Genomic DNA, 23,373 nt, shown 5'->3' with positions numbered 1-23,373 from the left:
GGCCTTACCTGATGAACCACCAGCCCTCCAGGTTCTTCTGGATGACCTCCACGATGACTCCTTTCTCAAAGGCGATCTCATCCTTTCCCTCGCTGGTGTATGGCTGCACCGTCATATACTTCTCCTCTGTCGGGCCACAGAGAGGACGTGGGAACACAGAGACTCACGTCAGTTTCAAATGTCTTCAAAAACAAAACATTACTCAAACAAATGAAAAATATGTCAACGTTTTATAGAACTGTAACGATTGTAGAAACACCTCTGAGTGAGTGAAAGTAAATAAAGACATACTGTATATAGGCTTGAAGTATAGAACTCTGTGGACTTGATGACATTTCTCTGTGTGTAGTTCTGATGTGATTGATTCTGTCAGATCCACAAAGATATCCAGCATTTTACTATCAAAGGCTTTAAATAATCAGGGAAACTCTAATTAACAATATGATGTCTCTCACTTCATACTGTAAATGTCTTCCTGCAGTAACTGACAATTACATTGCCTTTATGTCATGATTGCTGATTACTAAGTGTAAATATGTGACAAAATAATCTCAAACACTGATCTCTTGAAATGGGGAAAACAGTTCTAATGACAGAGTGGACTAATGGTGTGGTAGCGGTCAGCCTCTGTAAACTTAGCAGATGATAGAGAACAGAGATGCCATCTTGATTTATAATTTCCCAAAAGGCCAGAGTACTTCCTGTCATTAAAGACCAGAGGTCTCATCTCATCACACAGTAAAACACAGACAGGCGGAGGGAACACAGCCTAATAGTGTAAAGAGAGGAGAGGAGATGTCCTATCTGCATGCTAAGACTGTTTGAATATCTCTGGAATGACTGGATTCCTATCTGATATCTAATAACTCTCTCCTTTCCTCTACTCCTGTTGAGTCTCAATCAGGGATTTAGAAGGACTGAATAAGGATACAGTAAAAATGTATTTTACTTGCAAAGAAATAGGACGATGTACGGTCTTGTAAATATAACCGAAAAGGCCACTTCCTGAATGCTTGGTTTTCCCCTGCACTGACTTATGGGACTTCCAGTCTCTCTGTTTAAGGCTTGGTAGGGCCCTCCCTACAGGGGCAACCCTATTCAACCTTCCTGAGCCCACACTCACCAGTGGGGGGAACCTCTGAATAAGATATTATGTTAACCACAACATACATCGCCTGCATAACTTTTATAAACTATTTTCCTGCAGTCAGCGCTATTTCTGCTTTTTTCCCCACAGGCAAGATTTAGTTCCTGCAGTTGAAAAGTTATTTTTACTCCAGAGGCTGGTAGTTTTTTTGCGCGCTGTGGACACTGTTGCCAAGCACAAACCTTGGGCTGGACTCAAATAGCCTATCCTCACTCCGCTGTCAGCAATCCAACCCGCATCCCTTGTCAAAAAAACCTGTCTCGAGGCAAGGGTAATGTGTGCAAGCACAAACACTTTTCACTGCAAGCACAAACACTTTCATTCTTACTCCAACAGATGAATACAATTCTTTATTAGCCTGATCCATCGGTAGACCTGCTTGCTCTAAACACCTCTTTCTGATAAACCTCTGGCTTTTTAACTCTTTTGAAAAGTACATACAGTACGTGTACATGTTTAATTTGGCTCGTAACAAAGACAACTAAACTGGCAAAATATTTCATGCGGCCTACCAACTTTTACATGGTTGTATAGCTATAGCTGTAATTCAGAAAAGTTTGGAGTTGCACATAGTGGTTAATTAAAATAAACCGCTTACATGACACAATCTCTTCCAACACTACCGCATTCACTGAGTAACAACAAGATGGTCCATTTTTCTCTATGTTTATCTTCTAGCATAAGGTCAAACCTGTAACTGCTGGAAGCCACCATTGTGGATGTAAAAACCAATTTAGCATTGTAATGACATGTCTGGACTGTTTACTAGCTGGTTTATAACGATGTTAGTGGTTATTGGGTGTGGATCATGATGGTGTAGAAGACGGCATATGACACAAATCAAGACATTAGGCATCAGGTATGAAAGATAAGACAGGACAAGGTACAATGGGTTCAGGAAAATGGGACAGGTGAGGGGTCAGAGAATAGAAGGATTAGCAGTGAAGGAGGAGGAGTTCGGCACCCTGTCTCTGATCACCTCGGCTCTGCTGCCTGCTGACCATTCCCCCCAGGGTCCATCTCCGGTCCAGCCTCTTCAGATGGGCCTTACGGTGCTTAGTGACTGACCCACGCACATGGTGACGAGACACAAACACACAAATTGGCAGATAAACATAAAAGACAGGCACACACTGTACAAACAACATGGAATCAACTAAAGGACCAACTTTAGTTACTTATATGGCGAACATGGAAACAACAACATCACATTACATTAGAAGGACTGGTGGATGAAGGGGGTGAACGCACGTTATACAGGAAATGTAAACTATGGACATATTCTCTGTGGCTTGTAATTAGTGTGGTTATTAGCATGGTTTTCCCATCCTGTCCTGCACGAGCATCTGGGGCACACATTGCTGCTTGGGAATGCCATCCAATTAATTGACCAGCTGAATTCCTTTGGCAGCAGCTCTATGCCAGGTCTATAATTGTTGATTGTTTTTGTTAGTTAAATGCAGGAGATGGGAATGATTAGGAGGGAGGAGGGATCTTTTGTCACATGCCAACACTATAAACGGCAGGGCTTATAAAAATATCTAATTCAAAAAAAGCTTCCCATCACTAAACCAGAGCACTAATCTCAAAGTTTAACAGGCAGTTCAGATTTCAGGGCAAATGTACATTTACTGAAAAACGGAAATAAAATAAGTCCCTGTTCAAAAATACACAAACAACTGACCCACATACTCCTCCAGAACACGACCAATAACCATTATATTGAAAATGATGACCATTATATTGGATGAGTCAATATAAGGCCTATTATAGGTATTACAGAACTCATGAAAATAAAAACTAATTATGAAATATGACCACTCTAAGTAGGAACATGTCCAAGTGTTTTTCATTAATGTGACAGTCTTTCCAATTAGGGACAGATTCACCATTAGGCTGTCATAGCCTCCAAACATCAACATCTTCAGCTAAAGCCATATTCAACACAGCAAAAAAAGAAACGTCCCTTTTTCAGGACCCTGTCTTTCAAAGATAATTCGTAAAAATCCAAATAACTTCACAGATCTTCATTGTAAAGGGTTTAAACACTGTTTCCCATGCTTGTTCAATGAATCATAAACAATGAATGAACATGCACCTGTGGAACAGTCGTTAAGACACTAACAGCTTACAGACAGTAGGCAATTAAGGTCACAGTTATGAAAACTTAGGACACCAAAGAGGCCTTTCTACTGACTCTGAAAAACACCAAATGAAAGATGCCCAGGTTCCCTGCTCATCTGCGTGAACGTGCCTCAGGCATGCTGCAAGGAGGCATGAGGACTGCAGATGTGGCCAGGGCAATAAATTGCAATGCCCGTACTGTGAGACGCCTAAGACAGCGCTACAGGGAGACAGGACGGACAGCTGATCGTCCTCGCAGTGGCAGACCACGTGTAACAACACCTGCGGGACGGGTACAGGATGGCAACAACAACTGTCCGAGTTACACCAGGAACGCACACACTCCCCCCATCAGTGCTCAGACTGTCCGCAATAGGCTGAGAGAGGCTGGACTGAGGGCTTGTAGGGCTTGTAAGGCAGGTCCTCACCAGACATCAGTGGCAACAACGTCGCCTATGGGCACAAACCCATCGTCGCTGGACCAGACAGGACTGGCAAAAAGTGCTCTTCACTGACGAGTCGCGGTTTTGCCTCACCAGGGGTGATGGTCGGATTCATGTTTATCGTCGAAGGAATGAGCGTTACACCGAGGTCTGTATTCTGGAGCAGGATCGATTTGGAGGTGGAGGGTCCGTCATGTTCTGGGACGGTCTGTTACAGCATCATCGGACTGAGCTTGTTGTCATTGCAGGCAATCTTAACGCTGTGCGTTACAGGGAAGACATCTTCCTCCCTCATGTGGTACCCTTCCTGCAGGCTCATCCTGACATGACCCTCCAGCATGACAATGCCACCAGCCATACTGCTCGTTCTGTGCGTGATTTCCTGCAAGACAGGAATGTCAGTGTTCTGCCATGGCCAGAAAAGAGCCCGGATCTCAATCCCATTGAGCACGTCTGGGACTTGTTGGATCGGAGGGTGAGGGCTAGGGCCATTCCCCCCAGAAATGTCCGGGAACTTGCAGGTGCCTTGGTGGAATAGTGGGGTACCATCTCCCAGCAAGAACTGACAAATCTGGTGCAGTCCATGAGGAGGAGATGCACTGCAGTACTTAATGCAGCTGGTGGCCACACCAGATACTGACTGTTACTTTTTATTTGGATCAGGGACACATTATTCCATTTCTGTTAGTCACATGTCTGTGGAACTTTTTCAATTCATGTCTCAGTTGTTGAATCTTGCTATGTTCATACAAATATTTACACAAGTTAGCTGAAAATAAACACAGTTGACAGTGAGAGGATGTTTTTTTGTTGTTGCTGAATTTATGTGTTCCAGTTCCTGTTTGCAACAAGAGCCCCATCTCAATGACAGTGTCTTACAGAGTGCTGTGGAGCACAAGCCACAGGGCTGACAGAGAGATTCATTATGGATCCTGAGACATTCCCATGACTGACTAGACACATACATGCTAATTACACTGACAGATTGTCCTCTGACCGCTCTGGCAGCGTCTGCTATCTGCATTGAGTAGATAGCTAGAGTACTGTAGTGTGTGTCTCTCTCGCTCTGTGTGTGTGTGTGTGTGTGTGTGGGGGGGGTCACTTGTGGGGTTTGTGTAAATGTGAAAATCCAGAAAGCTGTCACACTAACAGAAATATTAATAATTCCTCTCCAAAAAGGTTTTATACAGAATGGATATGCATTCTGTATGCAGGCCTAGGGAGGAAGAAGCCTGTTGAGATTACTGTGTAACTATTGGACTATAGAGGTTAATTCAATGCAGCATATGCCCTCTCCTCTCTCCTTCAGTCAGAAGATCTACAGTGCCGTGGGCAATGTGGGTCACAGTGTTTTGGAGTCGACACTCAGTACAGTAAATGCTGTTTTAACCAGAGTGCTAGAAAATGTTAATGTTTGTTGGAAATAAATGATTTCAATCCTTAAAGTGTATTCTTTCCAAACTACATGAAATGCATTAGGGAGGTACTGCAGGTATGTAATTATGCCTACTGTAAAATAATGACCAATACAGTCGTGGCCTTTTCCACAATATTAGCACTCTAATATTAGCACTCTAATAATGTTAAGGCACTAACGGTAAAGCAACTCTCGATATTGGGAATGGCTAGATTATGACATAGCTTGGAATGCCACACAACAACATTATAGTCTAACCCATGCTGTGTGTTTTGGGAAAGGGAGTTCTAATGACTGTATGAGTGGATCCCAATTTTATGTCAGCCTGATCATTTGGTGAACAACCCTCTTGCTTAGGTGTGTTTCTTGCCAGATTTGTAGGTTTTAATGCAGAATATAGCAGCATTCAACCATTGAACAGACAGAGCAACATTCATCAATATCTTCTAGTTTTCTGTCATAATCAGTCTGCATAAACTGACATGATTTATCTCAGGGCCCGGAATAATTAACTTCAGACATGACTTGACTAGTGACTGACTCACAAACAAACTCCTCACAGCTCAACCCCTACAGTGAACCAAACATGCACCTCTTTCATCCGTTTACCATCCTAAACTCCATGGAGGTAACCTCGTTTAGTATTGCATTGAATTTCTACACTGCTACTGTAAAGTACAGTACGTCACTCAGGCCCTGACACTCCTTCTCCAGGATATTTATTCAGGGCTGACTCTGGAGCTTGTTCAGGGGTGTTTATAGTGGCAGCAGTAGAAAGAAGGTTGTTCACACCGGGGAAAAGTGGGACGTTAACGTCAGTCGGTGGTGGGTCGGGGGTGGGAGTCAGACTACTGTACCCTTTAAGAGATGGGGGTAGTGGAGGTACAGTGGTCTTGTAGGTTGTGGGATATTACACATCCACAAATTTCACCCAGTTGCTGGAAGTGACGAAGGCTAACGTGGTCTGTATTGTGGTGCAGCTTGTATCCAATTTGTAAGTCGCTCTGGATAAGAGCGTCTGCTAAATGACGTAAATGTAAATGTATACTGTATTCTGGATGTCGAGGTTTTCTTCCTGTATTCATAGCAGTGTGGAGCTCTTACCTTCCCTGGACTTGGAGGCGCCCAGCTCCAGGTCATCTCGTGTGTTACTGTGGGTATTCAGGTATGTCGCAGGGACCCATCCCTGCTCCTCCGCTGTACTGACAAACCACCAGCCTGGGGGCACAGAGAGAGGGATGTCAATTGAGATTTTGTGGGGTGTTTGTCGACTAGCACAGCATCTTTCAGTATGATTTATAATCTTATAAATGACTTTAGAGAAGTGTTCCTCCTCCATTTCAAGAATAATGTTTGTTCTAGTTAATAGACCCTGATTCAAAACTGTTTCTTGGATGACTGGGGTGGTTGAAAGACACATGGATATAAAGAAAACATGAACAATTCTCTATCACCGACAGGTCCTCTAATCAAAATCAAATCAAATCAAATGTTATTAGTCACATGCTTTGTAAACAAAAGGTGGAGACTCATAGTGAAATGCTTACTTATGGGCCCTTCCCAACAATGCAAAGAGAAAATATAAATAATAGAACAATTATAACATGTGGATATAATAATAATAACGCAAGGGTTTTAAATTTGTAATGTGTGGAGCATTTCATAAAAAAAACAGTGTCGGCCTAATATATAGTAGTTAACTTATTAAAAATTAATACAAGATAAAAAGGTATTTTCCCCCCTCGCCCTTCCGTCGGCTCACTCTCGCTCCTCTCTCCAGTTACTACTTAAATCAGATGCAAGCGTAGATGTACACAATTACACATGTCCATATCCATGAATTCATCAGAGTCTAGGAAAGTACAAGGGCTGCCAAAATCTTGTAAGGTGGTTGTTATCAGCTTTGTACAAGCAACTGTCTCGTGAGCGCTGAGCACCAGCCAAAGGGAGCAGTTGCTAGGATATTCACACACAGAGCGGCTGTATCGCATTAGTGGAAACCAAGACTGTTCTCAAGGCATAACTGACGGTTTTGACTAGCATAAGTGACTTTTCACAGCAGGTTAAGATAACCTAATTATCCTAACCGGCTACGTTAATTAAGGTTAGGAAAAGGGTTAGGGGTTCGCTAAAATGCGACTCGAACATCTAGCTACAACCAGGCTTGCCCTGAGAACAGTCTTGGTTTCCAATAATGCGATGATGCCACAGAGCGGGGACAGACAGACGAGCAGCTAACAGAGGAAAAATTTCTGATTTCCGAGCGTTAAAAATTAGAACGGGAAGGGGGTGATTTTTATCGGGATGGGACAGGAAAGTTACAGGGTTATATAAATGTTGCGGGATCGGGACAGTACAGGAAACAAATTGACAGGACAAGAGGGGACAGGAATGAATTTTCCCTCTTGTGTCAATCTCTAGTATACACTACCCTCTATTGCGCCAGGAGGTGATGCATCCAGTCAACATGCTCTCAATGGTGCTGTATAACTTTTTGAGGATCTGAGGACCCATGCCAAACCTTTTCAGCCTCGTGAGAGGGAAGAGGCGTTGTGGTGCATTCTTTACAACTGTGTTGGTGTGTGTGGACCATGAACATTTCTTAGTGATGTGGACACAGAGGAACTTGAAGCTCTCAACCCGCTCCACTACAGCCCGTTAATGTGGATGGGGGAATATTCGTCCCTCCGTCTCTTGAAGTCCACGATTAGCTCCTTTGTCTTGCTGACGTTCAGGGAAATGTTGTTGTCCTGGCACCACACTGCCAGGTCACTGACCTCCTCACTATAGACTGTCTCATCGTCTGTGATCAGGCTAACCACTGTCGTGTCATCAGCAAACTTAATGATGGTGTTTGAGTCAATCGAGGCCACACAGACGTAGGTGAACAGGGAGTGCAGAAGGAGACTAAGCGTGCCCCTGAGGGGCCCCCGGGTTGAGGGTCAGAGTGGTGGATGTGTTGTTGCATACCCTCACCACCTGGGGGCGGTCAGTCAGAAAGTCCAGGATCCAGTTGCAGAGGGAGGTGTTCAGTCCCAGGGTCCTGAGCTTAGTGAGCTTGGAGGCCAATGGTGTTGAATTCTGAGCTGTCTGTCCCCGCTGGTGTTGAACAGCATTCTCACGTCGGTGTTCCTCTTGTACAGGTGAAAGAGGGCAGTGTGAAATGTAATAGAGATTGTGTCACCTGTGGATCTGTTGGGGCAGAATGTGAATTGGATTGGGTCCAGGGTGTCTGGAATGATTTTGTTGATGTGAGCCATGACCAGCTTTTCAAAGCATTTCATGGCTCCAGATGTGAGTGCTACGGGCGATAGTCATTTAGACAGGTTAACTTGGCATTCTTGGGCACAGGGACTATAGTGGTCTGCTTCAAACATTTTGGTATTACAGATTTGGTCAGGGACAGGTTGAAAATGTCAGTGAAGACACTTGCCAACTTGAGTACGCATCCTGGTAAACCATCTGGCCCTGCAGCCTTGTGAATGTTAACCTGTTTAAAGGTCTTGGTTCAGTGTTGCTTGCCTCGCAAGCATAGAATGAATTTAGCTCATCTGGTAGGCTCGCGTCACTGGGCAGCTTGCAGATGGGTTTCCCTTTGTAATCTGTGATAGTTTGGAAGCCCTGCCACATCCGACAATCATCAGAGCCGGTGTGGTAGGATTCAAACCTGTATTGAGGTTTTGACTGTTTGATGACTCGTCAGCGATCGTAGCGGGATTTCTTATAAGCGTCCGGATTAGAGTCCCGCTCCTTGAAAGCTGCAGCTCTAGCCTTTAACTCAGTGCGAATGTTGCTTATAATCCATGGCTTCTGGTTGGGATATGTACGTATGGCCACTGTGGGGATGACATCATCAATGCACTTATTAATGAAGAAGATTACTGATGTTCTAAACTTCTAAATGTCATCGGATAAATCCCAGAACATATTCCAGTCTGTGCTAGCGAAATAGTCCTGTAGCTTCATCAGACCCCTTCCGTATTGAATGCGTCACTGGTACTTTCTGTTTGAGTTTTTGCTTGTAAGCAGGAATGAGAAGGATTGAGTTATGGTCAGATTTGTCAAATGGAGGGCAAGGGATAGCTTTGTATGCATTTCTGTGTGTGGAGTTAAGGTGACCTAGAGTTTTTTCACCTCTATTTCCACAGGTGACATACTGATAAAACATTAGGTAAGACAGATTTCAGTTTCCCTGCATTGAAAACACTCGCAACTAGAAGCACTGCTTCTGGATGTGCATTTTCTTGTATGCTTTTGGCCCTGTATAGCTCGTTGAGTGCAGCCTTAGTGCCAACATCTGTTTGTGGTGGTAAATAGACAGCTACAAAATATAGATCAAAACTCTCTTGGTAAATGTAAATAGTATGGTCTGCAGCTTATCATGAGGTATTCTAACTCAGGTGGGCAAAACCTTGAGACTTTCTTAACAATAAAGATGGCACACTAGATGTTGTTAACAAAGAGACACACACCTCCCCCTTAACCTTAACTGAAACTGCCGTTTGGTCTTGACAATACATAAAAAACTGCTAAATGTATATTAACCATGTTCAGCCATGACTCCGAGAAACATAGAATATTAAAATTATTCAGGTCCCGTTGATAGGATAGTCTCGAACGGTGCTTGTCCAGCTTGTTCTCTAGTGATTGTATGTTCGCCAAAAGAATGGAGGGTGGGGGGAGTGTTTACTTACTCGCCGTCTTAGTCTCATCAGGGAGCTCGCTCGTTTGCCTCTCTTGCGTCTCCTCTTCCTCTTTCGAATCCCGGGGATTAGGGCCTGGTCCGGAATGAGCAGTACATCCACAGCTGTTGACTCGTTGAAGTACAAATCTTTATCCAAATCAAGGTTAGTGATCACTGTTCTGATGTCCAGAAGCTGTTTTCGGTCATAGGAAATCACACAAAACAGCAGAATTGGTCAGGAACTCGTTAGACGGCAGCTATACATCTCTGCAGCGCCATTCTAGCCTTAAAGCCAACAGCATCAAAGGGAGGACAGTGTGGTTTTGGATGTCCTTGTGATGATTTAAATCTCAATTTAGCCTCGTTACCCCTGAAATCGGTGGGACGTAACTGGTACAGTAACTCAAATCTCCATTATCATCGTCTTGCTTGATATGATTGAATTCCTTGGGATATGACTGCATTATTCAATCAATTGGATTCTAGACAAAGGTCTGGGTGAAAGATACAGTATTGAGCATACACAGGACAGCTTCATCTGAAAAATAAAGTAAGAAAATATTGAAGTTTGAAGTGCATGGGTATAAATGATTATTAGATTAACAGTGAGATGTACGTTGCAAGGCCTTGTGAGTCATTTCATGCTTCACTTGGCACGTTTGAGTCAATTTCTGAGTCATGCGGTCACTCACGGAGTGGATGTGAAATAATACACAGACCAGTGTTTTCAGTGCCTGAATGGCTACAGACAGTAATCTAACACCTTGATCGCTATTAAAAATGTTGCACTGGTTTTTCAAAACATATTTTTTTTTGGGGGGGGGGGGGGATCAGGATGATCCGGATTCTGTAATCCTATTTCATGATATCCAGGATCCAGGATCAGATCGATCTGGCTGTTTTTGAGCCGTTTTTTTTCCAGAAAATAATCAGATAGGATCAGATATCGCAAAATCAAGATCACAGAATTCAGACGTTGTGCTTTGGATAGGTCTCTGTATTGCCATCTACTGGGCGACTTATATTACATTTTGTTTAGCCAATAAGACAGTCAGGTTTTTCAAAACTTTTTTGGGGGGGGTCAGAATTAGTTGGATTTAGTAATCCTCTTTTTTTCTAACAGGATCAGATAAATCTGGCTGTTTAAAAGCCGTTTTTTTCCCAGAAAATAATCGGATGGGATCATTCTGATCCAGATACCACAATATCAAGATCACAGAATCCAGTTTTTCAGTGATTTAAACAGGTCATCTACTGGACAGGTTGTGATACTACTTCAACCCTGGGAAACAAAAATATAAACGCAACATGTAAAGTGTTGGTCACATGTTTCATGAGATAAAGAAAAAAATCCCAGCAATTTTCCATATGCACAAAAATCGTATTTCAGATTTTGTGCACAACTTTGTTTACATCCTTGTTAGTGAGAATTTCTCCTTGACCAGATAAGCCATCCACCAGACAGGTGTGGCATATCAAGAAGCTGATTAAACAGCATGGTCATTACACAGGTGCACCTTGTTCTGGGGACAATAAAAGGCCACTTTAAAATCTGCAGTTATGTCACACAATGCCACAGGTGTCACAAGTTTTGAGGGAGTGTGCAATCGGCATGCTGACTGCAGGAATGTCCACCAGAGCTGTTGCCTGAGAACCATAACCTGACTCCAATGTTGTTTTAGCGAATTTGGCAGAACGTCCATCGGCCTCATAACTGCAGAACATGTGTAACCACGCGAGCCCAGGACCTCCACATCTGGCTTTTTAACTTGCGGGATCGTCTGAAGAGAGTTGGGGGGGGGGGGGGGGTTGCTGAGGAATATTTATCTGTAATAAGTCCTTTTTCTGGGGGAAAATTCATTCTGATTGGCTGGGCCTTGCTCCCCGAGTGGGTGGGCTTGGCTGTGCCCCTGCCCAGTCATGTGAAATCCATAGATTAAGGCCTAATGAATTTCTTTCAATTGACTGATTTCCTTATATGAACTGTAATCTTTGAAATTGTTGCATATTGCATTAAGATTTTTGTTCACTATACATGAATAAAGGTACCTTGAAAAAAAATAATAGAGCCTGCATATCACTAATAATTAAGTAAATGCATTTGACACTTAACATAACAATTTACCACATACCTATACTGCAGTCAATTTAACATAATTAACCTTTGGATTTTAGATGTAATAACATTTTTTTAATCCTCCTCATCTTAGTTACATTGACATTTATTGGTTGTAGTGCCTTTCACCTTTCCAAATCCACCTTGAATCCACCCTTCTAGTGGGATCAAAATATTCATGATTTTTGGGATCAAAACAATCCTAATCACCTACAATTCCTGAATAAAGATCAGATTGATTACCAAATCCTTATCCCTATCAGGATCAGAATCTGGATAGGGTAAGGTCCATATCCGGAGGAATAGAATTCCATTTTTCAGTTTTAAAAAACTCAATTCTAACATTAAATCCTATCCAATAGGGGTAATCCAATCAGATAACTTTTTGAAAAACCAGCCCCTTGGCTGCTGCCACAGGCTTTTCAACACCATTTCTCTGTCGCCTAGCTCTGGAGAAGTCATGGCTGTTTCTCTGCAGGAGAGTGAAATGACAAAACCCCTCGAAAACGGCCTTCTGAGTGGAGCAGCAGTCTTAGGCACTGCATCGCAGTGCTTGAGGCTTCACTACAGACCCGGGTTTGATCCCGGCCTGGGTCGCAGACCCATGAGGCGGAAGCACAATTGGCCCAGCGATGTCTGAGTTAGGGTAGGGTTTGGCTGGCCGGGATGTCCTTGTCCCATCGCGCTCTAGCGACTCCTGTGGCTGGCCGGGCGCATGCATACTGACACGGTCACCAGTTGTATGGCGTTTCCTCCGACACATTGGTGCGGCTGGCTTCTGGGTTAAGCAAGCGGTTTGTCAAGAAGCAGTGCAGCTTGGCAGTGTTGTCTTTCGGAGGATGCATGGCTCTCGACCTTCGCTTCTCCGAGTCCGTACTGGAGTTGCAGGGATGGGACAAGACTGTAACTAACAATTGGATATCACAAAAAATGTATTACAAATAAACCCTTGCAAACCTTCTCTGTGATGTGGCGCTCCACGAATGCTCTATTTGTTGTGGAAAGCAAAATCCAAGATGGCCGACAGCTCTTCACATCCCCCATTAAGAAGACTGGAGGGTTCATTGGAAATGCAATCACACATGATTCATCAGCAGTTTTAAATGTTACTTTAGATTGACTTTGTGTGGGTCTACATACTAGAAGGTCTTGCTGGATCTGGCCCTGTGCCCCCTCATTGGCAAAGGCTCAAGGCCCTAACAAGCCATGTAATGTGTTAAATTTTTACACCAAGGCTGTGGCTTCATACAAGCCCGGTGCCAATAAATTAAATGGAGAGCTAAAATAAATGTCTACAGTACTTTGGACTGGAGCCTTTCAACTGCTGAGGTGTGCAGCACTTCCCTGGCAACGCAGAGTCTGGAGTGTGTTAATGCGCTTATAAAATGGATTGCAACATTTTATTTGTGAGAATTCCCTCTCAAATGTACGATTTCTTTCTAAAAAAGCTAGCTAGCATTCTTTGGTCACGAGAGTGCGGTTAACTTTTGACATTAACGTAACCCCCACCAGTCCTCTGACTGTTGCCGTGTCACTATGCCACATAGAACAAGTATTCCCAGAATGCCGATGATGACAGAACTGTAATATTAGCCTCAGTCTGCTACCCACCCGGCTAGACAGCTATATTAGGAAAAAATCCATGGCTTCGCCTCTTCCTCTCTGTTGGCTGGCTAAAGTTATTGTCACTTCACAAATCAAATTTTATTAGTCACATGCTTCGTAAACAACAGGTGTAGACTAACAGTGAAATGCTTACTTACGGGCCCTTCCCAACAATGCAGAGAGAGAGAAAATAGATAAATAATAGAAAAGTAATAACATGTAATAATACAAGTAATAAATACACAATAAATAACAATAACTTGGCTATATACATAGGGTATCAGTACCAAGTCGATGCTAGCTAAAATGGGAAATATGGGAATAAGGTATAGGAATGTGATACCTTACCTGAAAGCACATTTGAAAGTTAGACATTTGAATATACATAATGGCCACTTTAATAAGGCAGCCACACACCCCACCGAATGTCGATCTGCTGTTCATCTACCGTTCATTCGCTGCGGTGTGTTTTAGGGACCACTCACCAGTGGGTGTCCGACATTTACATGCAATTCTATACGTAGAATTGGTTTGCAAATTATAGCTGGCAATCTGTTCAGAGGTGCTAAGTACTCTTGGCCGGCAAACAGGCATGTAGTCTAGCAGTTAAGAGCAGTTAAGAGCGTTGGGCCAGGAACCAAAAGGTTGCTGGTTTGAATCCCCGAGCCGACAAGTCGAAAAAATCTGTCAATATGCCCTTGAGCAAGGCTCTTAACCCTAATTGCTCCTGTAAGTCGCTTTGGATATTAGCAGTTGCTAAATGACTAAAATGTACATGCCTGCGTGTCTGTCCCTTAAGACGTTTGAGTAAATACACTCTGTTATTGATGGCTATGACTGCCTCTACTTTATTTTTCAACCTTGTTCTCATATGGTTGGGGCTTAGGCTGAGTTCACTGCACCTCAAAAGAGGCAATACAAGTATGTTTCCTTGCCAATGCAGGTTTATAACACACAGGCGTGAATTACAGAGAACCTGAAAAAAAAAAAGAAAATCTGAGAATTTGTCTCTGGTCTTTCATTAATGAATAAATGTTAATATACCAGTGCTACAACTGTTCTTGTTGCATTTTCTAGACCAAATGAAAGGTGTTTTGGCAAAATACCATCACACAGAAACATAAATTTAAAGATGAACCCCCTGAAAATGATTTGGTGACATGTATGAAAATTTGGAACTGAGTAGACATACAGCTGTTGAAAGGTGAGATATGCATGTTTTCCGTATCCCAGGATGTGTGTGTGTGTGTGTATATATGCATGTGCATTTTTTTGTGTATTATGTACAATTTGATACATTGACCAGCAGGGCTGGGACTGGACCCAACGCGGAGGAAGTGGAGAGACATTATACGACTACACCTACATCTGTGTCTTTATCTGTGTCTGTCTATCTACCATTTGTCTGTCATCTCCATCAACATCCTCATCTGTGTCTGTGTCTCCTGCAGCTGTACGAATCTTTATCAACTGTGTCTCAAGCCTGCGTCTTTAGCTGTGCTGAGGAAGTAATGGATGAAGTAAATATTATTTCCCTTCTATACTGTAGTTCTCAAGAACTAGCTTTTAGGGGAAATTGCAAGGATCCATTGCAAATGGTTCAGTGACAGATAAACATAACAAACAACACTCACTATTAGGAGTCATTTCATAATGTTTATGTTCAGGTCCATGCAGTGCTTTTCTCCTCATCTCCTCGCTGAGTTGTGCTACAGTAAGTTCTGTGCCCTCTCCTTTAGGTCAGTGGTTCAGTGAGACAATAATGAGACAATAGTGAAACAATAGTGAGACAACAGTGTCAAACCCACAGCTATCTGGTGGTGGTCTTGCATTACCACAAAAACCATACTTAAATGTCCCAAATTCACTGCAAACAATACAAAACAACATCTGTGATTGTACTGCAAAGAAACCATGATACAACTCAGGACAAGACAAATAAATGTTGTAAGTTCATTTTTGACATAGCCAACAGAGTTTACACTGGATGTACTAAATTAAAGGATGTGGTTGCCAACTATCTAATTAGGCTTTCAATGCCTGGATGAAATGTTGACGTCAGTCTCATTTACACAGCCAAAAAGACTTAAAACACTTCTGGAAAAAAAAGTGTATTTGTTTTGTTTACAGAGAAAACGAATCATAAAAAACAATGATTATTATGTAAGCCATGTGTGTCATAATGTGGCTCTAGGGTGAAAAGTAAAGTGGTACTGCTACAGTAAGGATGGATATTCCTTGAAAGGAAAAAGTGGAGCAAGTGAACAGATGTTTGGCTCAGACTTCAAAGTGATAAAGCTTTACTCATATCCCCTCTGCCCCTGTCTCTTTCTAAGAGTGAGGGTAAAATAGAGGAACCTATCTGTTGAGGAGGGCCTGAGCCCTATTTGTCTCCCCTACAGTACCTGATGTCTGGAAATACTATATCAGGTTCAACACTCCAGCCTCCATTTTACTGTAATCAACAACACATTTATTGCTCAAGACAAAAATGCGAACAGGCCAGCAACTTTAGATTTTCTTACTGTGAATGTATACCATATGTACTCATCTAAACTACAATATGCAATGTTTTAACACAGGATTGAGGTGCCTCAGGCTCTACTGTGCTGCATGTATTTTATTTATAGATATCCAAAGTCTCACATTGAATCAAATAGCCTGTCTTTAACTGCTACTAAAACACAAGTGTTACTTACTAAAACAATTTTTGTGTTTTGGGGTCAGTCTTTGAAATATTAGCTTATGCTACAGATGTGATATGAAGATTATAACCTTTAGCGTGACAGGCATTTCTCTGGGCTTAAGATGATGTGGAATGCTGAGCCTCAGCACTACTGGAGATATCTGATCCCACTGGAAAGCACTGCAGGAGAAAACCCCATTAATTTCAAGTTTTTGTATTTATAAACACTGTATACAGTATAAAAGAGGGGAAATATATAAAGTTCAATACATTCACTTCCAGTTTTCATAAAATACTGGGTACAATTTCCAGCGATGGTTCTGTTAAGATTGGGAGGCGAAAAAGTACTAATGTTGACCTAAGGAACAGCCAATGCAGCCCCCTAGAATGTGAAAGGATCCCCTCTAGAATGTGTGCTGACCTTTCTAAAGCTACGTACTTCTGCAGCCCTATGCTCTAGGCAGCACAGATGGCGTGTGTGGGGCGCAAAATCCTGGAGTATCTGATAGCACAACCCTCTAAAATGCTATTTAACTTTAATTGTTATTCCTAAATGAGAGGCAACTCACGAATCCATTGGTTCATGTCCATCGTCCGGCCATAGCATAAGCTTGTTTCCCAATGGTGTTAAACAGCTCCTTATTCACATCTCCCCTTCCTCATGAACACTGATCTACAGTATCTGAGAGGATTTAAGCGCAGAGAGAAATACATGTTGGAAACCCATCGAGTACCTCCTCAACGTATCCATTTTCCATCAAGAATGAAGGGAGACAAGAGAAGAGAGACAAGGAAAATAATTGGGACACAGCCTTAACATTTAAGCCTAAAATACCATACAAAGTGTTCCCAGAATTCACCACTGACTGACGCAGGCTATTGGTTTATAGACGGACACACATGCAGGGTGGTACAGGGGAGCTATGGGGAGCCTGGGGGGCAGACAGACCCAAGCTGCTTCCCTCTCCGACACAGACATTCCTGGAGTTAATTTGGCAAATTACAATTTAAAAAGCCGATCTAGGATTTGAGCAGTGTAAACGTACACTGGTCAGAAGAGATTTAGAGGGATATTATCTGGGTTGGACTGGGCAAGGCTAGCCTAACATTGCCCTTGAGGTGTAGAGTAGGTAGCATACCTCTAGAAGGAAATGTGATGGCAAATGTTTTACTTTTCCTATGCATTTCGATAACAAGAAAAGTTCAACTGTACACAAATAAAAAGATTGTTCTTAATTGACCCACCTGGTTAAGTAAAGGTTAAAAAGTGGTGTGCTATCTTAGCTTAGCCCTGGTTAGCATATCTTTAACACACTGTAAGTTGAGGAGGCATCCTGGAGGATCCATTAAGCCATTATAATGAACCAACTTCTCTGAACCGCTAACTTTGGCAGGAAAGGGCTTTTTCCATATTCCCCCTGACTCTCTCCCTGGCCCACACTCCTCTCCTCTCCAAAGTCAGTGTCTCTCTCTGGCAAGCTCTGACCTAACTCAGTAGTGAAAATATACAGAGGGATTGCAATCAAACAAATACAAGAAACTGCAAGGGCATCAGGGATAAAACATTTATGGAACACTGCTTTTGAGTATCCTTAAAAGTGGCAGCTGATTTTTATGCAACTCTGTGAAAATGACATAACCAAAAATATAGATCTTGCCCAATTTCTCTGTCTTTGATGAGTCCTGGCAGTGCAGCATTCCTGCCCTTTTACAAGAATTGTATAATATAAATATCAAAATAAAAATACATCTGTGCAGAGCGAATCCACAACACACGTTGCCATTCTGAGTTATGTTTATTTACAAGGTACAGTACCTGATCTAATAACCAGGAGCACCCTCTCACCAAAACATGAATTATCATCAACTATGACACTGACTGAAGGCCAATATGCAAAAGGGGTATCAACAAACCAGTGCAAATGAAAATAATGGCTTAGCCTGGAAAGGGACATGGAAAGCTAAGATAGCTGAACGTGCCTACATGAACTGACTTAGATTCAAAGCCCCTGTCAGAAGTATATTATCTAATCCAAGGTAAGGAAATTTGCCTTAGCTAATGCTAACCATTCTGATGAACACTGCAGTATTCAGCTAGTGCTAGCCATTCTGATGAGCACTGCAGGCTTCAGCTAATGCTAACCATTCTGATTAATGGTTATATCTGTTATATGTATTTCTCCTGTCTTATCCGGTGTCCTGTGTGAATTTAAGTATGCTCTCTCATGGAGGACTTGAGCCCTAGGACCATGCCTCACGACTACCTGGCATGATGACTCCTTGTTGTCCCCAGTCCACCTGGCCGTGCTGCTGCTCCAGTTTCAACTGTTCTGCCGGCGGCTATGGAACCCTGACCTGTTCACTGTGATTACTATTATTTGACCATGCTGGTCATTTATGAACATTTTAACATCTTGGCCATGTTCTGTTATAATCTCCACCTGGCACAGCCAGCAGAGGACTGGCCACCCCTCATAGCCTGGTTCCTCTCTAGGTTTCTTCCTAGGTTTTGGCCTTTCTAGGGAGTTTTTCCTCGCCACCATGCTTCTACACCTGCATTGCTTGCTGTTTGGGGTTTTAGGCTGGGTTTCTGTACAGCACTTTGATATATCAACTGATGTAAGAAGGGCTATATAAATACATTTGGTTTGATTTGATTTGATGAACACCACAGGCTTTAGCTAATGTTAACCATTCTGATGAACAATACATGCTTCAGCTAATACTAACCATACTGTTGAACACAACAGGCTTCAGCTAATGCTAACCATTCTGCTGAACATTACAGGCTTCAGCTAATGCTAGCCATTCTGTTGAACACTACAGGCTTCAGCTAATGCTAACCATTCTGTTGAACACTACAGGCTTCAGCTAATGCTAACTGTTATGTTGAACACTACAGGCTTCAGACAGTGCTCTGATGGGTTTTGAGTTAGCTACCTCTGCAATACTTGGGAGTCCCCTGCCTACAGTGCTTGAGTTGTTGATGCCAAATGCCATCTATACACTACTGGTTGTATACCTATGAATCAGACAATGATTCAGTTAGACTTGCAGGTGGGTGAACTCTCTGACCAGTGACATATTTACTCTGTAGTCATCTAAATGTACTGCAGCCTTCAATAGCCCAGTCACCAGCATCATCCATCAAGCTCCATGCTTATTATGGTGGAAAGGACTCAAGTCAAGGCCTCGGGCAGAAGGACTTCAAGGTGTTTGGAAATCTGCCTCAACGTGACTCCCTAGTGGGACCAAATCCAACTGGACCAAGAAGGAAAAATAAACGGAAGAACTCAAAGGGTGGGTACAGACACTTCAAAGCAGTCTGAGTCAATTGACTCTCTTCCTTTAGGCCTCTATGGCATGGGGTTTTACTCATACCCAATGTGAAACCTAAGTCAATTTGCTTTGCTGATCACTGTTTCCCCTCCTCTTTGAAGAACATATGAGTCCCATTACTGCTTTACTGTCTGGGAACACCATTTAAGCCAGGACGTCAACCTCTGTTACTAAGCCTGTCTCTCGCTCTAGAGGCTTTGGAGATGGATATGACAAAACTTCTTATTTCATTCTACTGAAGGGAAAGGAAAACTAGACAGATTTCCTTATGCTGCGTCAGCTAAAACTGTGGTTCAGTTAATGGTGAGGTGTGTTTGTATGTTGTAGTGCAAGAGTTAGTGAGTCTTAACTGGGTCAAAGTGTATAGGCAAAAGTAAACCTGACATATCAAGTAAGACCATCAACATATGTATACAGGACTTTATAAAGAGTAGATAATTTCATTGTTTCTACTGGAGGGCATGATATGCATAACAGTCAATAGACTAAGCTCTGTGTAACAATTATCACCCTTCACTGTGAAAAAGCCAAATTTAATGAATCTCAACAAGGGCCAGATGAAGATTATTTTCAGTTCCTTTTGAGGATCAGCTCCTAGCACTCCATTTTCAGAGGTTAAACAGCTGACTCAGGACCCCGTGCAGCTGGCATATGTAAATCCAGCATGTCTCTCCGTCTTTCTATTAAAGTGAGCTGGATAATTAATATAGGAGTCTGGGAGACATTCCTCCTACAAAAGGCAACATTCTGGCCCCGGCCTAAACCAACAAGGGGAAAAAACAGGCCTCTCTGCAGGCCAAAGTGAGCCTCCAGGGCTAAGGCACAGTTTGAAGGCTGTGGACATAAAGGGGGGGGGGAAGAAGGGAGGAAGAAGGGGAACTATTGGGGATGAAGAAAAGACCGGACCCCAGACTGAGAGGTGAAAATGGGAATTCTCATGTGGATGCTGGCCGGAAAGTGTGCATGAATAGGTTTGCATCACTGTATGTGTGCGCGCATGTGTGCCTGCATGCATGCGTGTGTGTGTAGGTTGGTCACTCACCACTCTCGCTCTTATCGATGACGTCTACCAGTTTGCCGGCCTGCAGGCTGATTTCCGCCGGCTCCTGCTTCTCATAGTTGGCCACCACCATGTACTGCTCCAGTAGCATAGGATTGGCACCATCCAAACCTGGGGTTGATGGGAAAAAACATGCTGTCAGCCAGCTCCCGGTCATGGGTCCGCGAGAGCGACCGCCGGGCACCCTCTGCGCCATAGGCCAATTTGTCAGTAGACCTCAGCCAATGGGAACACACGCTGGGCTCTGTGCATTTTCCCAAGAGTCTGGCCATATAGCTGGAGTGTCAAAAAGGAACGCCTATTAAACTGAAAGTCTCCCAAAATACATCAAGCTGCTTGCTGAAGAGAATCCATTCTAAGCTGTTGGGGGGCCTCATCCATAGTCTATACTTGAGATAGAAAAATAGGAATGGATGGAGAGGAAAGCAATAGAGAGAAAGAGAAAGAAAGAGCAGGAGCAGCAGCCGGTTGTCGATAGAACAGTGGAGCGGGAGAAAGGAACAATTTCCCCTGGAAAATAAACAGTCTGTTAAAAAGCCTCCTTCTCCTTGTTGGGGCAGGAGCTGGAGGAAGAGTAGGGGGGGTTGTGTACACCAATCATAAGAGTCGACACTGAAGGCCTTAAATAGAACCAGATGAGTGGGCTGGAGTTGAGCTCAGGAGGCCGGGCCTCGGCTGCTGTGAAACACTAGAGCACAGGACTTTCATTTAGTATTGCCAATGGAAAGCTTCTTTCCTGGCCTCGCTAGGTTAACCATATTAGCACCAGCAATGACTTAGTTTTGACAATGTTATTCAGCAGGACCATTCCACTGGGCACAGACGTCAGTTCATCATCGAGTCTTGACTTACATTTTGTTTAGTTGTCAACTAATGTGAATTCAACGTCAAATATAAATAATAATAATGTAATTGGATTAGGTTAAAAGTTGGGGTTATGAAGTTCACTTACGTTGATGGCTTTTTTTTATGTGGAAACAACGTTGATTTAATCAGTTTTTGTCCAGTGGAGTACATTGATCAAACATCCAAGAATGTGTCAGTATTATAGATGAGGTGGCTCTTATTATGCTGTGATCACAAACATTTATTTTTCTTCATATATCTACTGTATCTGTCTTTTATACAAACTGTGCAGTCCATGTTGCATTACATGGTAGTGATGTTATGATATGAATTTCAGAACATAAACCAGTTTGCAAAGAGTAAAGCACACTTAAATATACATGGACTGGTATTGTACAAAAAGCCAAGCCATAACCTTAACATCAAAAGGAGAAAACACAAAGATCATTGGGGATGTTTCTCATTTTCAAAAACAAAGCACCTGTTGCATGAATTTAAAACAGTAAATAAACTACATCTTCAAAACAAATTCAACCACCTACCACTGCACACTAAACCTTAAAAAGTCACTCCAAAACATCTCCAGCTGCAGCCTAGAATGAACTGAGACAACCCAGTTTAGCAGCAGAACTAACATATGTCAGCTGTACCCTAGAATCAGACACTGCTGAGACTGGCCACAGAGTTTCATAAAACGGAGAGGAGAGAAATGATTCACAGATCACATAAGAACACAGTATACAACACATACTATGTATCCGGATTCAAAACCAGGATATCCTTTGGTCTAAATTCCAAGCTGCTTCAAGGCTTGCCTGAGTAATAATTTATAGTTTAACTGCCAACAGACAGTTCAAGTATATGGATACTAAGATGGAGGATACAGCACAAATGCTCTGTGGTACTCATTGTCAATGTAATGTTTCTCTCTTAGCTGAGATAAATTACAGTATTTAGTGAAAAATAAATGAATTAGCTGAGTTACCGTATCACATAATCAAGAGAAATGTCTACAAAACAAATGTTATAAACTAGATGAAGCCAACCACGTCCAAATGAAAACATTATTCAACCTGTGGTAAACTCAGTGTCTGGAACATTGTACAGAGAGCTCTATCTCACACGATGGAAAATAGCATGATTCCAGTCCAATAAATACTATTAGATAAGAATTGATTGAGTAAAAAGAGAGGACCTGACGACAGCTTTCAGACTAAAGATGAACATTTACGTAAATTAGGATTATGTTCCCATTCTATGCTGAGGGGCAGGTATCACAAATGTCAAAGCACTAATAACTCATCCGGATGAGCTCAGCTTCAATAGCATCCAAAATAATAACCTGCCAACTAGTAAAGTTGTAGTCATGGCTCTATGTAGTACTGTGTGCCTCCCATGGTCTGTTCTGGACTTGGGGACTGTGAAGAGACCTCTGGTTGTATGTCTTGTGGGGTTTCCATGTGTGTCTGAACTGCGTGCTAGTATTTTAAACATACTGCTCGGTACATTCTGCCTGTCAGGGCTCAGGGCTGAGGAGCGTCGCTGGAGACTCAGGGTTGAGGAGCGTCGCTGGAGACTCAGGGCTGAGGAGCGTCGCTGGAGACTCAGGGCTGAGGAGCGTCGCTGGAGGCTCAGGGCTGAGGAGCGTCGCTGGAGGCTCAGGGCTGAGGAGCGTCGCTGGAGGCCTGATGTGTGGGACTGGCATAGGAGGCGCCAGACTAGTAACACACACCTCAGGGCTTGTGCGGGGAGGAGGAACAGGACGTACTGGACTGGGCAGGCGCACTGGAGGTCTGATGCGTTGGGTTGGCTTTGGAGGCGCCAGGCTAGTGACACGCACCGCAGGGCTAGTACGGAGAGCAGGAACAGGACGTACTGGACTGGGCAGGCGCACTAGAGGTCTGAT

General features: G+C 43.0%; 1 protein-coding gene across 2 annotated transcripts in view; it reads right to left on the bottom strand.

The window, feature by feature from the left end:
* Window positions 1-23,373, bottom strand: part of LOC115153222 (SH3 and PX domain-containing protein 2A) — a 107,409-nt gene that overhangs the window by 15,533 nt on the left and 68,503 nt on the right. For both annotated transcript variants that reach the window (XM_029698433.1, XM_029698435.1), the window contains 4 exons: window positions 20,604-20,732; window positions 6,236-6,349; window positions 2,127-2,210; window positions 9-126 (listed from right to left, as the gene is read on the bottom strand). In XM_029698433.1, the coding sequence (XP_029554293.1) occupies window positions 9-126; window positions 2,127-2,210; window positions 6,236-6,349; window positions 20,604-20,732 (445 nt within the window). The remainder of the gene's footprint in view (window positions 1-8; window positions 127-2,126; window positions 2,211-6,235; window positions 6,350-20,603; window positions 20,733-23,373) is intronic.

This window comes from Salmo trutta, chromosome 18 (assembly GCF_901001165.1).
Source record: "Salmo trutta chromosome 18, fSalTru1.1, whole genome shotgun sequence".
NCBI classification, from domain to species: Eukaryota; Metazoa; Chordata; class Actinopteri; order Salmoniformes; family Salmonidae; genus Salmo; species Salmo trutta.
Note: the sequence above shows the minus strand (reverse complement) of the source record. Positions and strands in the feature narration are given on the sequence as shown.